The sequence below is a fragment of the Lathamus discolor genome, chromosome 3, assembly GCF_037157495.1.
Source record: "Lathamus discolor isolate bLatDis1 chromosome 3, bLatDis1.hap1, whole genome shotgun sequence".
NCBI classification, from domain to species: domain Eukaryota; kingdom Metazoa; phylum Chordata; class Aves; order Psittaciformes; family Psittacidae; genus Lathamus; species Lathamus discolor.
Genome location: NC_088886.1, coordinates 72,229,104 through 72,245,148, shown reverse-complemented (window position 1 = coordinate 72,245,148; position 16,045 = coordinate 72,229,104). Strand labels below are relative to the sequence as shown.

Genomic DNA, 16,045 nt, shown 5'->3' with positions numbered 1-16,045 from the left:
TGAATTTGTAGCAAAATACCCTCACTGGGAAATGAATGATGAGTTCACAAGAGATTTTCAAGCTAGCATCTTGAAACATTCTCTTCATTGATGACCCTACAGACAGGAACTGCTCCCTTTTCCTTCAGGAGAGCAAGTCCCGGTTACATGGGGTTTGGTAGTGTGGTGCTATCCTTCTCAAAGTCAATGGCAGAAATTTTCTAGGCATTAAAATACCTCCGTTTGCCAGGCAGGACGTTGAGTGTGTTATCCTTTGGGTGGTAACGCAAAAGGCTTTGGCATCACAACTTAGCCTTCCTGGTAGTATTCAGGAGAGAAGATCCTCTTCAGCCTGAACTTAAGCTTGGAAACAGCTCTGAACATCAAGGACATTTTTTGGGTGCTCTTCAGTGGCCATCCTGCTTTCTGTCAAGCACAGAGCTGCAATTTCTTCCAGCTGTTGGCTCTGCCAGTGCTTAACCTCTGCTGCTGCCTTTCATCTGTCTGCTCTTCCCAATGACTTCTGCACCTCCTTTTCCTCTCCCCTCCCACCTTCACTGCTCCCAAACTGATTCGCACTCAGAAAGTTCCTAGATGGTGCTCAAATGTTTGTCCCTTACATAAAATAGAAGTGTGGAAAATGGGAGAACAAATCTTTCTTCAGGGTAGGCCTCTGCTCTGTGAAAATCAAATCCAAACAAAACAGAAAAGAAGGAATTCTATGAATTTTAGCTTCATTCTAGGGCAAAATCTCCACTGACTAGAAAAGAGCCAGGATTTCACTGCTGGAGTTCTACTTTATTTTTCTTTTCTATGTTTCCTGCCAGTATATTTTAAGTTCATTGCTTTGTTTTGTCCACAAATCATCTGTAATCCTTCAGCTAGGGCTTCTGTATGTAGCAGACTTCTTGTCTTCTTGAGCAGCACTTTGCACAGTAGGGATCACAACTCTAGAAGGGATCTTGGGGTATAATCAGAATCAAAAATAAATGAGGGACTATGTAAGCATAGCATTATCATATACTAATTCTCAGCTCATTATGGAAACTGTTGCTTCAGAACAGTGGCACCTCCTTCTCCTTTGTTAATGCTCTTTAAAAATGTTTTATTAATGCAATTATCTCAATATAACTTAACAAAGTAAGACCTCTCATCAAAAGGCATTAGCGCATGGAGGAGTGTATTCAGCTGCTATCTCAGCATCTCTCAGTCCCTGAAATGCAGTGTATCCATTCTGCCGCTGGAGAAAAGGAGGCAATGAGATCAAAAAGTGATTCCCCACCCCCAGAACCATGCCAGAAATAGAAATTAAGTGGTACAAACTACAGCCTGGCTCTGACCACTAGTTACCCAGCTTGGGAGTGCAGCCTTATCAAATATGAATGAAACACTTGGGACATTCCTGAAGCACTGCTGATGGAATGATGCTGTTACAGGAAAAACAAGAGTTTGTTGCAGCCCTGGGTTGAAAGGGAAGGTGATGGGGAGAAGTGTACAACCACAGTAATTGATTGGCTGGTGTGGTGCAGAGGCTGCTGAGAGCCCTTTAGCCCTGTCCAACTGTCCAGCTGCAGGTTTGGACTGTGGATATTGTGATTTGCATCAGCATGAGAGGACAGATACACGGCACCTTAAATCTGAGGAGCTTCACTAGGCCACTAGAAAAACAAAATAGGGAGAAATGGAATGATCTTCACTGAGTTTTCTCCTCTATTACAGGAGCATTGACTTTCCTGAATCTTGGAAAATGCTCAAATCATGGCAAAGCTCATCATTGCAAAAACTAGCACTATTGCAACCTTTTGGTAGTACACTAAACCTGTCATCCATATTACTAGTAGTTTTTAGACAGAGCTTCACTCATGAATTCCAAGCAACTGATTACTATCCCAAGCCAGCATGGGGATTTTAATATAGGCATTTTTCTCTCCAAGATGTGCGCAGCAGATTTTTTTTCCTACTGTGACTCAAACTAATGGGGCTTATTTTTTTCTTCTTCTTCTCCTTGTGTGTGCTGCAATTTCACGTACGGCTAGAAAATCATAATACAAAAGAAATTTCAATAACGTGCCTGTGCTTTAATAAAAGGAGCCATGAACAATGCCAGCTCTGAAGATAGCGCACAGTCATTGAAATCAGACAGGGGAAACAGAACATCAGTCAGATGGAAAAGTATGATTTATTATCTCCCTCCTGGCAAAATTACAGTGACAATGTCTATGCAAAGGAATCTGAAATTACTGACTTACTGTATTTCTGTCATAATTTGTACCAAGAAAACATACTAAAATAGATACGTATGTCACATTGATCTATAGTGATACCTATTTCTTAAATTCTGTTACGTACTTAGCTACTCACTCTTTAACATATATATTTCATTATGCACAGGTATATTATTATGATAGGGGAAAGAAGATGGGCTGTATTCAGAATTTTGCTACCAAGAATATATGCTGTTGTTTTCCCCAGATCACAGTAATACATGGAGGACCCAAAAGCTCAGAGCTCCATGGTGCCAGCTGTGCTACACACGCACACAGTCTCAGACCTCCCCATTGAAATAGATGAGACCCAAAACCTGCACATCAGCATGATTCAGAATCACCAGGAATTAAGCACAAACTCCCATGTTTTAATTACAATGCACTGGTGCAGCATTTGGCCTGTACATACAAGCCCAAGGGGCTGGTATTTTTCCAGTAAACATGACACAGGAATTAACTTGTGCCCAGCATTTGTACGGCCAAAGCTGTGGCTGGGCTTCCACTTCAGGAAATAGCTCATCGGCTCTGCTCGCTTCCAGAACTGGGGGCTGTCCAGGGAGCTGCTGAAAGAGAAGAGATACCTCTGCACAGCCAGAGAAGAGGTCTGTGAAGAAAATGGGATGTGTAGGACATGCAGCTGTTACCAGCTTCTGCCAGGAGTGCTAAAATCAAGTCTGAGGCTTTATTATTGTGCCAGACAATGCTCAGTGGGACCAGGGGGAGAAGCGCTCATCCCTTGGCTCTCCCAGGCTATGTCCATCTGTGTCACCCAAGATGTTTCTGTAGGGCTGGTGGGTCTGAGGTCCACAATCAGCCTGTGATTGTGAAGAATTTCAGCCACTGAAATGCTGACAGGTCATTGGTGAGAAGTTTGTTAGGAGCCCATTTCCTACCAGAGCAATGGGAAGTGCAGGTGTTCGTTTGTTGCTGCTGGAATGTGCTTTATGCAGAATTACTTTTGTCAAAAATAATGCTCAGTTAGCTAATTACCCTAGTTACTAGTTTTAAGAATATAATTAGATAAGCCATGTAGTGAGCAATGCCCAGTCTAGCTGCAAAATAAAAATACAGGTAGCATGAGGCTTCTATACTCTTCATTCTGTGTTGCAGTTCAGAGGTAGTTCTTTGGGAATTATAATAAAATGGGCAAGCTTCAAGGAGCATTAGGGCTTGAAGCAGCTCCTCAAAGCAGGGAATCTTGCAGTCTGTTAACTGTGGTCAGCCCAGGCAGGAAAACTTTCTGATGGTTAAGCCAGTGTACTCGCTGTGTTAGCAGACTCCAGCTCATCACAGATAACCTATTCAAACCTGTCTTCATTTCATATCCTTCCCAGCTTATGCTCATAACCAAATGTGGTAGCATCCCCTGAGGGACAGAAACCTCCTGGACTCTGCTGGCTTCTCTCCTGAGGGTTTAAGCAATGGGAACTGGATATAAGTGGCAGGCATAGTGCCAGCTAGTAAAGAGCTGCTTTATTCTGTGGGGAATGTTCTCCATTGCTATGAACTAGTGCAGCCTCCTGGATCACAAGTGGCCCATTAGGATATTACACGGGTATGAAGCTTGGTACCGCTTCGATTCTCCTTTATGTAGTTTGCATGGTGCTAACCTGTGAGAAGAATTTGCCCAAGGGGGCTCCCATGAAGCCTCATCTGCCTTGCCAGCTACCAGAAAATAAAAACTTGGGCTAGGCTTTCAAAAAAGTACAGATAATGAAGAATGAGAGAGATAAAGCAACCAGGAACAAGTCAGAGTGTGATGTGATGTGTTTGCAGGACCAGTGTTGAAGCCCAGGAGCAAAGTAAACCAGAAGCACACCAAACCCAGTCAGATACATGATGTTAACCCACTGGTACAAACACACCTCATTACTAGCCAGGACAGGTCTTTGAAGCAGGGCCTGGAGACAGCAAAGGAGAAGGGGATGTGTGTGTGGATGTAATCGTGGGTGTTTAACACCCTTGTGCTCCCATAACCTCAGCAATGTAAAGGAGGAAAGCAAGTCAGCTCCTAACTGCTCCTTTGATGTAGACTTGGTTCCAGCCAATGTCTCTGAGGAGGAGATAAAGGTGAGGCAACAACAGAGCATGTTAATGGAGACCAGCAGTGAGCTCTTGTCTCCAGCTCCGATGCTGGAGGAAATCCTGAGCTCAGTAGAGCTGAACAAGAACAAAGCATCCTGGAAGGAGCTGCTCCTTTCATGCAGTACAAGGGGTGTGGGACCCTTAGGATTAGTCTTCCCTTAGGACGCAAAAGGTTCAAAACTGCGTGAATTGCTGATGCAGAATGTGATACAGCACTTAAACCTGCAGTGTGGTGCCTACGGCAAGAGGAGCTAACACCTGCCCATGACTGCAGCGACCCAGCCAGGAGTCACCCATGCACCAGGGTGATTACTCCCAGCTGCCTGAGCTGCTTGGGGACACGGAGCTTGTCTTCAGACAAAGCAGACTGACTCTAAAGATTGCCTTCAGTTCAGCCCAACAACCATCAGCAGAAGCTGCCAGCTGGGCTCACTTTCCCTATTGATATTAAAAGGAGCTTAACAAATGTGAAGCGCACACAAACATTTTGTCTGTGTCCAAACAGGGCTGCTCATTGCACACTGGAGCCACAGTCCCATCTGTCATACCCCTAACCTTTCAAAAGGAGTTCTGTTCCCTGTGCACTGGGCATGTCTGAACTAAAACACTATTGAAATAGAGTCATAAAAATTATCACCAAAGTAATAGAGAACTCCAGTCCCCTCAGCCCCAGGGTCAGTGGGATGCAACTACAGTAAGGAATAAAGTGAGACATATATCAAAACAAAGAGAGCGTTCTGATGAAAGAAGTGCAATGTCATGTTGTTACAGAGAGCTCCACTGCTGCTCTTAGGAGAGAAGAGCAACCACGAGACTGCAGATACACAGCTCCTGTGGAAAAAGGTCCAGGGCTCAGCTCAAGGTTGTCTCTCTCTCATCAGCTAATGGAGGAGTCACTCTCCAGATCCAGAAGTGATTGCAGGAGCCTTTTAAACCCATCAAGTTGTGTGCCACATAGCAACAAACACATGACCACAAAGCTCTCACTGCCATCACAATCCTGAATCATCAGATTTGGGCCCAGGATACCCACAATGGGGTGCGTCTGTGCTTCTCTCCCTCATCTGGCTTACTGATCTGTAGTAGCTCCCCAGGAATTTTTACAAAACGATGGCAGGAGTCATTTTGTTTCCAGGTATGGACAGGCATGGTCTGAAGCTGAGGGGAGGAAAGGGATGCATTAATGCGAGAGATTACAGCATCTTTATGCCTTTCCATCTCCAGAATCCAAGCCTGGTCACCAGCCTTCTGGAAAGACTCTGGTACCTGTGTAGAGACAAGCAGCAGTTAGGGGTAACAATAATCAAGCTTTGGTTGGAGAGCTGCAGCATCTGTAGGCTAAGAAAATAGGCAGGTCATCTTCAACCTCCTTTTGATGGGGCTGCTTTGAGTATAGGATGGAGTCATCATTTATAGAAAAGGTTTTCATTAACGTATTTGTGTCTCTAGTCCTTTCCATTGAGTGAGAGATTTGTCATTTCATTTCAGTCTTACATTAGCAATGTTTATGTGCATGTTGGGAGCTCCCTTAGAAATAAGGGATCTCAGCATCCACTTGTGCTGCTTCTTGGAAGCCAGTTCCTTGTTTCAGCCAATCTGCAGGATGGTGCAAGCATTTTTCAATTTTGGGGTGGCACAGTTCATTTGTCTTGCTAGTGCTCCATGTAAGTAGGATACAGCTCCAGTTTTTCACTGCAAATAAATTATCTAATGACTCAGTATTTTTTTCCTGTTGCAAAATCATTTGCAACCTGGTGGCATTTTCCGTGACTGCACTTGTCTATAATCACTCACCAGATCATTTATTTGGGCAACTTTCCACCTATGGAAAACCCAAGTCATTACAGTTCCTGTAGCATAATTGATGCCGTGTCTCCACTGTCTGGATGGATGACTTGTATTTTAAGTAAATGACGAAAATGAGTGAGATCTTTGCTTGTGCAAGTTTTTGTATTGGCACACACACGAATGCACAAAAAATAAAGCCATTTACCAGACTTTTAACACAATTTAGATGGTTATTTATGCATTTATTTATGCTAATATGCTATGCACTTATTATTTATGCTAATAGCAAAGTGAGCAGCTCAGAAGAGAAATGGGCTGATGTCAGTCTCCTCTTGAGGCAGGACTCACTAGCTAACCAGTTCTCTGTAGTTTGGCACCTGCAGAATTTCTCACTTAAAAGCTTTCCCTGAATTTCCCTGCAGTCTCTTGCTAACCTGGCTGAGATCACAGGCAATTTCAGTAACAATCAAAATGATTCTAATTTTGACTTCAGGAATATCTTAGATGAATGCTATCCTGGTTTCTTTTTTATTCATCTCCCTTGGTTTATGACTTTCACCTCAGCCATAATGCAGAAATTGTTTTTGCCTCGCATTTTATTCATCAGGTCATTTTTTAGCTTTCTTCCCTCTTTTGCTTCCTGCCAATAAATTCACCACCTGAACCTGTAGCTACAAAAATTGTTTCCATCAGAATTGCCATTGTCCTTAGTGTCATTAAAAGTTACAGCTACTCTTAATGTGTAAGTGCCCAATTTGACAGAGTTCACTTTACATGGCTTTGCTTTTCCCACTGTTTTCTCTGCATAGAGCAGGATCCTGTCAGATGAGCTTGTCTGAGTGGGGAGGCTGAGTGTGATATGAGTGCTGGCACACAGTCTCTTGAAAATTAAAAGATTGAGAGCCTGCCAGCAGTGGTGGTGTTTAGCTTTCTTTCCCTTGGAGTCCAGCAGTGACAGGGGATGGGACATATCCAGTCCTTCCTAGGGACAAGTAGGAAGGATATGCATGTGGATACAGCTGGTGGATCTGGATCAAAGGCAAGTTACTGACAAGTATGTGCAGAAGTACCAGGTTAGATCCATTGCATTCAAAACCACCTTGACATCAGCAGAGATGGAGATGGTGGCATCTCATTTAAAGGAGGTGGGAGCTAACATGCTGATGAGTTTTGCAGTGATATCAGGAGCCCTGGCGTCTGCTCTGCATTTGCTCTAGTTGATGGCTGCTTGGGTTTCCATGGGGCTCAGAAAGCAAGCCCACTGGCTTAATTTCCTGGTTATACAACACTTCAAATTCCAGTCAACCAAGCAGATTTCTCCAGTTGTTCTGCCCATATTGTAAATACGTCTTTGACTGTGAAGAACATCACAGGTCCCAATAGCAGGTCAGTTCAATTCAGCGGAAATACTTAGATTGTCTTCTACTATGTCTATTGTAACGTGATTAGATGGTTGTTAACACTTACTTACATAAAGCTTTACAATTTCCTTCCTCAGAAGAAATGTCAAGTATTTGTGATACAATAGTTGTAAAGTGTGTATTGCTCTGTAGTTGTTTGCTAGTAGCTGTGTATAACTTATAAAGGGCTATTGTGCAGTAGTCAGACAGCATGAGGACATGGTCCTTAAGTGACCACTTCATGGGATAAGGTCTTCAAGTGTGATTATGGGACATTCTTGTACAAATACCCTCTTCAGGCTTAGCTAGAGAGTATAGAAAGCAGAGGGAAGAGAGCAGCCCAATAAATTCTGCTAACTGTATCTCAGAATATATTACGGCAGGGCTATTGAGCAGCCTGGATGCTAGCCCCAGCCAAGATGTAAACCTTCTTCCATGAGGCTGAAAACTCAGGTATGAAGAAAATGCCACACAATTCAGTCTCCTTTTGAAAAGGTGAGGAGAGGTCCAAAGTCTCCGGAGATGGCTGTGCTAAACATGCCTGGAGGAAATGGGGAGCTGGCATCTAAATACATACTGGGAAGTCTGAAGGAGTTACAGGTCTGTGTATAGTCTGTTAGACTACACAAGATCCACCAGCTTGTGAAATACTTACGTGCCAAGTAACACGTTGCTCTCAGAAGGCTGCCTGGAAAATGGGCACCATTTTCCCAGCTCCTGGAGCAGTATGAGCATCTAACCCCACATCTGAGAGAAGCCGGCTGGATTAATCACAGCTGATAGCAGGACACTGCAGCCTTAAAACATGGTCTGGGATCTCTCCTGAGCTGGGTGATAGCCCACATACAGGACTGAAATGAGTGAGCTTGGAAGCAGCAGTTAGCCTGGTGAATGTGACAGCGAAGTGAAAACCAAGGAAAATTGCTTCTGATTGACAGAACAAACAGGTAAAGAAAAAGTATCAGTCAGATGTCATCTTCAGAGCTTTTTGTTTGTCTTAGGTAAATCACTCCCTTTCCACCTCTCTAGAGATGTTTGTGTAGAAGCAGCTAAGAGTAATTGACAAGCAGACATACAGATAAAGGAATCCTTATTGGAGGCAGGGAAGAGGGGGGCTGCAGTCTAATGTTTTTTATATATATGCTTCCTCCATTCACTCAAGAAGAATACTTGCTACTCAGTAATAAGCTTTTGCAAGGCAATCTACATGTTACAGAATAGTCTCGCACAAGTTTGGGGAAGCAGAGTGGTGGCTTAGGGTGCTGTAGTTATGGAAGCTAAGGGTGAAGTTTAGTGTTTGGGACAAGAGGAATTCTGTGACAAATGAGATGGCTCAGATACAGTAAGCATCTTGCAAGATCTTGCCTAAAATTGTTTGTGTGATTGTACCAGCTGCCTTGGTCTAAAGAAATGTTTGATTCAGATCTCTTCAGCTGTAGAAAAGCATAAAAGTAGGTTTTGAATCTGAGTTTTGAATTCAACTTTCAATTTGCTTCTCTCTACCTCTCTCTGGTAGAAGGAAAGAATGAGGTTTTTAGGCTATTTTCTGAAATAATTGTTTGATCATAGGATCTCTCTTTTTGTCCAGCAGTCCATCTGGTTGACTTGAGGTTCTGGTAAAGCTCTCAGGTGTGGATCTCTCAGAGCTGTGGTATTTCTGTGGTTCTATGAAACCTAGTAGCTGACTAAAGAAAGACCCATGTGGCACCCAACTCCATAAGAGAGAGATTCCCTCGTCACTGTGAGGACTAGCTGGATGATGTTAGCAGTCACTATTCCTACATGTGCTGACATTTGCTTCCAGAAAGAGAGTAAAAATGGTAGGGAGCTTGTATGGGCATGAAAGTGAAGATGAGGAGATATGGTACCCACGTCTTGTTTGGCTTCCTCATTTCCCCTGCTCCAGTTGTATCTTGGTTTTCTTTCTGTTTCCTTTGCTGCCTTTTTCATTTGTTTGTTTATATCATCTGTCAAGTTTGTCATTATGTATTCATGCACATAAAATCTTGATTAGCCATGTGTATTCTCTATTCTCTGTTTTAATTTTCCTTCCTTCCTTCTTCGTTAACAAACTCTGCTGATTGCAGATGTTTCCCATTTGACAGCACCTGAGACTAAGGTTTTCCAGGCACACAACCAGTTGAGGCCTGGCTCTTTCCTCTGGTCACCCTGCTGTGCAGGATGGGGCCATTCCCTGGTAGTGACTCCCAGCCAAACCTGGGGTCACAGTCCTCCTTGAGATCAATGGAACAGAAGAGAAATGAGCTGTGAAGGTGTGGTGAAGAGGTGTGGCTGTAAACAGGGGTGTTCAGGGTCCACATCCTTGTGCTTACTTAGGTATCTTTGAAGCAACTGGCCAAAGGAGAGGTGAATCACGGTCAGTGGTGAGACTAAGAAGGTCCTTTGTGCTTTGTGTCCCACTTGATCTGCTCTCAAAAGCCCTTGAATACCTATCTTCTTCCCACCAACTTAACCATGATAGGACCCTACACTGAAAACAACATCAAAGAACATATTTCCTCTCTAGTTCTGAGGGTTAGTGCTGTCACCCCTGTTGTAAGTAAAAATTGGGTAAAAGGAGTTTCAGGTGCTTTGCACCAGTTTTCCCAAGTTAAAATGCTGTACTGATACCTTCTACAAAAGGACCTAGTTTGCTCCTCAGGTTTTAATGATAGGTTTATTTCTTAAAATACACCTTGAACAGTAAGGGACCATGCAATTGTGTGGACATGTATCCATGTTATGGCTGGGCACTGTGAACATCTTTCCCTTAGGATAATGATGAGAGGAATGTCTCTGCACTAACATCTCTTGAAATCCTTCCTTGGACAGGTGGAGTGAATAAATCATCTTGTGGTCCAAGCATTTTATGATCCTTTAATCTTAACACTTCTTCCAGAATATCAGTTTAAGAGACACCAGTAAAGTGTTTGCACTGTCTGTGTGGCAGTGGTATAGCCTCTGTGCCCTCTCTCCTTCACACTTCAGAAACCCTCCGTGGTTTTTCTACCTGGGTTGTCAGTAGGCATGAGAGTTTCTTGTCAGGAACTGGTGTCACCCAGTGTTTGAACTTCAGTGGCTACAAACGTGTAAACCACCGCTTTTCCATGGGGGATGAATCTTTAAACAATGAGTCAGGAAACAAAACTCTGGGACACCTTTCACTGATTCCCAGTTTGCCATTTGCTGCTTGGTCTGTGTCCTGGTTACGTAAATAAATAGAGGACTTTCTTGGCCAGTATCCCATAATTGTTCAGCAAGAAGGGTAGCTATAGGGAAATTAATAGCTGAGCCCACAGTAAAAAGATGCTCAATCAGTGTGCTTGGGGTAAAGTCCTTTTGAAAAGGGACTCAGATGTTTGCCCATCTGAGACATTTATAAATGAAGTGGTCAGGAAGGCTGGAGTCACCCATAGAGGTGAGGGCTGAGTAAGAGCCATGGTAAGGAACACTGAGTGGCAAGTGAACGGAATGGTCAGATAGAGGAAGATCTTGGAGGCAAGACCAAGTAGCTTGACCTTGATAAGATGGGGAAGGGGAGGTGGCTGAGAAGAGTCTTCTTGTTCTGCCAGAGCAGACCTTTTGTTTGCTGCCTGTTGCTTGTACCACCGAGGTGTGCTTTCCTTCTTCAGTTGTGTGCAGTTCTTTCCTCTTGAAAAGCTGCTTTCAGTGTCAAGCAACATCATGGTCTATTACAGTGTCATTTTCATGTTACACCAACAACACAGAAGCAAAAGATGTGAATGTCATGTCTCATTTACTCAGTTGCAGAGTCATTCAGGGGCATCTGCTACTTGTGCTGATCATCTTTAAGCCATAGATGGGCTGCAGTCCTGGAAATGCATCATGTATTTCTTAGCATTGCAGCCACTATAGCAGTGAAGATGGGGACAAGTCCTGAAGGATACATCAGTGAAAGCCTCTGCAAATCACAAGATCTAGTTCTACTGCTCCATATAATTAGCGATTAAAATGAGTAAAAACAAAGCAGCAATTTTCTTATTGATCCCTCAGCAAATAGTTCTATTTTCTTCTGTATTGTTTCTTCTTATTAAATAGCCTTGAATAAGAAATGTCAGTCAAGTGAATTTGGATTCCTGGTGCTTCAGACAGAAATCAAAGCAGGATTGAATGAGGAAAGATAATTAGAGGAATTCCACCTCCACAGACTTCTTCCCTTGCTCGAGGAGTGCTGATTTTATCTGAATTGCCAAAGCTGTGAGCAAATGAGGGGTGATGGGAATTATAGACTGCAGACACTGAGACAAAGCAAGGGAAGCTTCAATTAGTGCATTTTAAGGTAGAAATGAATTTCCTGGGAATAAATTATTTGACTCAAGACATATGGAGCTTCTTAGACGCTAACTGAAAAGCTTTTTACCTGCCAGAACCAGAGTTCACATGTTGTTATCTGTCTCGTAGAAATGAGTGACCCATCACTGGCATATGAAACACATGGGGACAAATTCTCCTTTCCTTTGCATCTCTTTATTTTAATATATATATAGAGAGAAATTCTCATTTCTGCAGATTCCCATCAATGCAACAGAAAGAAGATTTTTTCAATACCTACAGTTTCTTTATCACTAAGTGTCAGTGATCGACCTACAATTGCTGAGGAATTAGGAATTGTGTATTGAACGTACAGGTACTGAAAGGAAGTGATTTTCCTTTCAGATTCTCCTCTTATTCTCCTTTCCCAGCCCTGTTGTCATCCTTTCATCACACTTGCACATGCATAGGACACTGTGAACCTGAAGAAACTGACCTTTACGTTTTTCAGCAGATTCCCATAGCTTTTCAGAGGGCGTGAGCGTGACAACTCTCTGTTACTCAGAGGTGGATAGAGATTCCTGCTTGAATTGATGGAGCTGAAATGGAACCATTTAGCTGGGTGTTTTAATCCAGAACTCCCTGACTTCAGCAGAACTATTCAAGCTCTTAATTATTCAGCAGAATTATTCAAGCTCTTTACATATTCTGTGTGAGGCAGTTGCTCACAAACCTTGTTGAAACAGGCAAAACTGGGGCCAGGACCAGATCTAATGGTTATATTATGGGAGTGCTTACAGACCACTGATACAGGTACTGCACAAGCACAGAATAAAGTGGTTTTGCCCCTCCAAGAACAACACTATTCTCCTCTGTTCTGAAAAGTTGGAATGTAAGCACATTGAGAGGCTGGCAAATGGACGAGCCACCCCAGCAGCACCTTTCCAACAGCTTGGGGTTTGCTGGCAATGGCAGTCTACATGAGATATGAGTATGCCCCATCTCTGGAAGGATGGGTTGAATGGGGTTGGAGCAACCTTGGCTAGTGGAAGGTGCCCCTGCCCATGGCAGGGCATTGGCTGGATGATCTTAAGGTCCTTTCCAACCCAAATTGTTCTGTAATTCTATCATCTGGAAAATTGCCCTGTCCTCCCTTCCTGGGATGAACCACCACTCATGATCTTCCAAAAATCCAGCTGTGCTCCAAGCCAAATAAGTAAGATAACAACAAGCAGGTTAGAGCAGAGGGATGACCTAGTGGTTTCCGCTCAGTCTTTTTAACAAAGGAACCTCATGAAAGCTAAAATTGCCCATGCTTGCTCTGGGAAAACAAGTATCCTGTTCGCTGGTTTGTCTGATGTTCCAGTTGCCTATTTCAGATGTTGCTATTTTGTCCTATGGGTTGATTTGTATTACCCATGATGAATAAATGCAGTCAAGAGGTACTGAACGCTAATGTGTTTATCTTATGGCAAGATAGAAATGTTGCAAACTTGTGAGCTACAGGAGGAAATGGGCTAATTTTAGATTTGTTCCTAGCCCTCGCCATGCGAATGGTGTCGCTGCGAGCCCAGCAATGAAGTTCACTGTGTTGTAGCAGACTGCGCAGTTCCTGAGTGTGTCAACCCAGTCTATGAACCAGAGCAGTGTTGTCCTGTCTGCAAAAATGGTAAGAAAGTACTGTGTTGGCTTTAACAAACAGACATAAAGGAAACAGTTTATTAAAATGTTGTTACTGATGCATCACCAGGAGGTTTGCTTCCATGGGCACAGGGTAGCAGTGGGGCTGTTACTTCCCCTTGTGCCTGGGCTTCATGTACAAGGTGGCAACTGTGAAAACTAAGGCTGCCCTTCCTGGCCTGTATCTTCTCATTGCAGCTGATGGGATTGCTGACTTAAGGCATTACAGGATTAAGTCCTGGTATCAGAGATAGTCGCTTCATGTCTTTGCTTTTTTCTCATAATTAGTCTAACATGAAATCAAGTATATAATTAAAAAGAGAGTTTCTGTCCCTAAATTAAGAAACCAATTATTATTACCTAAAACTAGGGGAAGATTCACAGAAATCAATGGCAAAACTTCCATTGGGGCTGGTAAGACAACCACCAAGCCTGTAACATTGTTAGTTGTGTGCTGGAGTCTGTGTGTGTGTAGTGTTGGCCCCCATTGTCCTGCTGAAAAGATTTGATGGAGTCTAATATAGCAATACTTTCAAGAAAGGTTTTGCGATGACTGAAAGTACCTCTTCAAAAAATAAATCTGTTTCCAAGAAGGTCTCCCCAGTCTTGTACCACAGCCTGTATGCATGCACATATGTCTCTGGAAAAACACCCTTCTAGTGCACATATGAAGAGAGATTAAAAGATGAGCTAGCATCACATAAACATCTTCATGGCTTTCTTGACATATAAGAAATAGCTACTTAGTCTCATCTTCTTGTGACTGGAATTCACTGTCCTTATATATTTCCTCTTGCATACATCACCACTGCTGGATAAGAGTAATGGTTGCTTTTGGATCTAAATGAAAATGTTTACAAAGAAATAACATTTTCAACACATTTTCTGCTCTTTAAGACAGAGAAAAAGCAAAGAGTTGGAAATGCAAAATATTTTTACTACAGGAATTGGCATAAATAATTCTGGTCTGGAAAACTGTACCCAAAATAATACTTGTAACCCTGAGGTTTATATTAAGCAATTATTTTTACTCAAAAGTATTTTAAAAGGTTTTCATTTAGAGCTTTATGTTTCTGTTGAAAAGCAGAAAATGTTCACAAGAAATGTCATTGGGTTATTGTTGTTGATGAACTTCAGAGAAAAGCTGTGGTAACCAGCTCTGTCCACCACCTTCATGTATGTCCCACTGCGCTTGGGTGTGAGGTTTCCCATCGCACTCAGCAAGATTGGTATCTTGGGTTGATGACTGGGAGGGGTAACAGTGGCCATTGCCGTGCCTGTCACCACAGCTCAGATTCATTTACACCCAAACAAATGCCTCTAGCGTGTGTTTGGCCGCTGTGTTCCCATCATGTACAGGGTGCCATGCTGAATGCCCCTCATTTACAGTGGCAGCACGTGTCGATTCCTTCCCATCTGGTTTGCGCAACATGAATCCAGCCTGTGAGCAGGCTTCCCAGGAGAGCAAACTCAGAGGTGGCTTCACACAGGTGCAGGAGCTGCTGGATTTCCCTACCAACACTTCAGCACCATGACCACTTCCTCTGATAACCAGAGTCCCCCACTTCCTAGGGTTGGTGGCTTTCTGTGTTGTAGTCCCCAACATATCTGGTGACCAGGAAAGGGCATCATCTTTATTCTAAAAATAATGAGTGCCCAGATAACAAGGAGGAAAGGGAAGGAAGCTGCTCCTACTGATGGGAATGAGGACGGGAGGAGAGGAAGAAAATCAGACACCTGGTGAAGAGGTTCCAGGGCACAGTGTAATGATTGGAACTAGAAGCCAGGAGGCTTCCTCCATGGTTTTACTGAATTTCTCCACTCCTCTCTTCACTCATCTGTTGGAGCTATGGATATAAAATTGTCTGAAAACTATTTTAGGCAGGGAAGTATTTCTTGCCATTCTCTTAAGAGCAGCCTGTATGCCTTGGAGATCCTGATCTCTGGGGCCAGGGAGACCAAGTCTTGCAGCAACAGCTCCAACAGCTCCCTCCATCCATCCATCCGTGATGGATGAAGGGAAGAGGCAGTGCAGTGGCGTGGCTGTTCCTTGGGGGGTGCTGTGGAGGAGAGCCGAGTGCTTTCTTCCATCCCATCCTAGCTGTAGGTATGAAAAACCCCAGCTGGCAGGGCTTCCTGCACCTCGTGCACAGCTGGAGCTGACCGGCCAATGCTTGTAGTTTTGGTGTTATCCTTTGCAAATGAAATTAAATCATTCACACAATGTTAGAAGTCAGTAGGCACCAATATAGTCTCCACTGTCATGGGGAATCTGATGGGCAGATTTGTTACTGCTCTTGGACGTGGCTCCAAGTGTGGCTCACACCCTTTGCCTCCCTCTAACATTTTGGGAACTTCATGTGAAAGAGTAACAGACGTTGCTATGTCTCTTACCCCTCTGAATCCCTCTGACACTACCTAATGAATGAGGATCTCAGTGCTTTAAGCTGTCTAGTCATCTTGAGACCAGAATGTTATCTTTCGGCTCTCTGCTGCAGCCAGCCAATTAAAGCTCAGTTTCACAAGGGCATGAAGATAACAAAAGCTGACAGACCCACTTAAATGACTGAAAAT

The 16,045-nt window shown here is 43.4% G+C and overlaps 1 protein-coding gene across 3 annotated transcripts in view; it reads left to right on the top strand.

Annotated features, from left to right (window-relative positions):
* VWC2L (von Willebrand factor C domain containing 2 like) overlaps positions 1 to 16,045 on the top strand; it is a 58,498-nt gene that overhangs the window by 8,030 nt on the left and 34,423 nt on the right. For 2 of the 3 annotated variants that reach the window (XM_065669746.1, XM_065669747.1), the window contains exon 3: positions 13,331 to 13,460. The exons of the other annotated variant lie outside the window; for it this stretch is intronic. In XM_065669746.1, the coding sequence (XP_065525818.1) occupies positions 13,331 to 13,460 (130 nt within the window). The remainder of the gene's footprint in view (positions 1 to 13,330; positions 13,461 to 16,045) is intronic. 3 annotated transcript variants of the gene reach the window in all.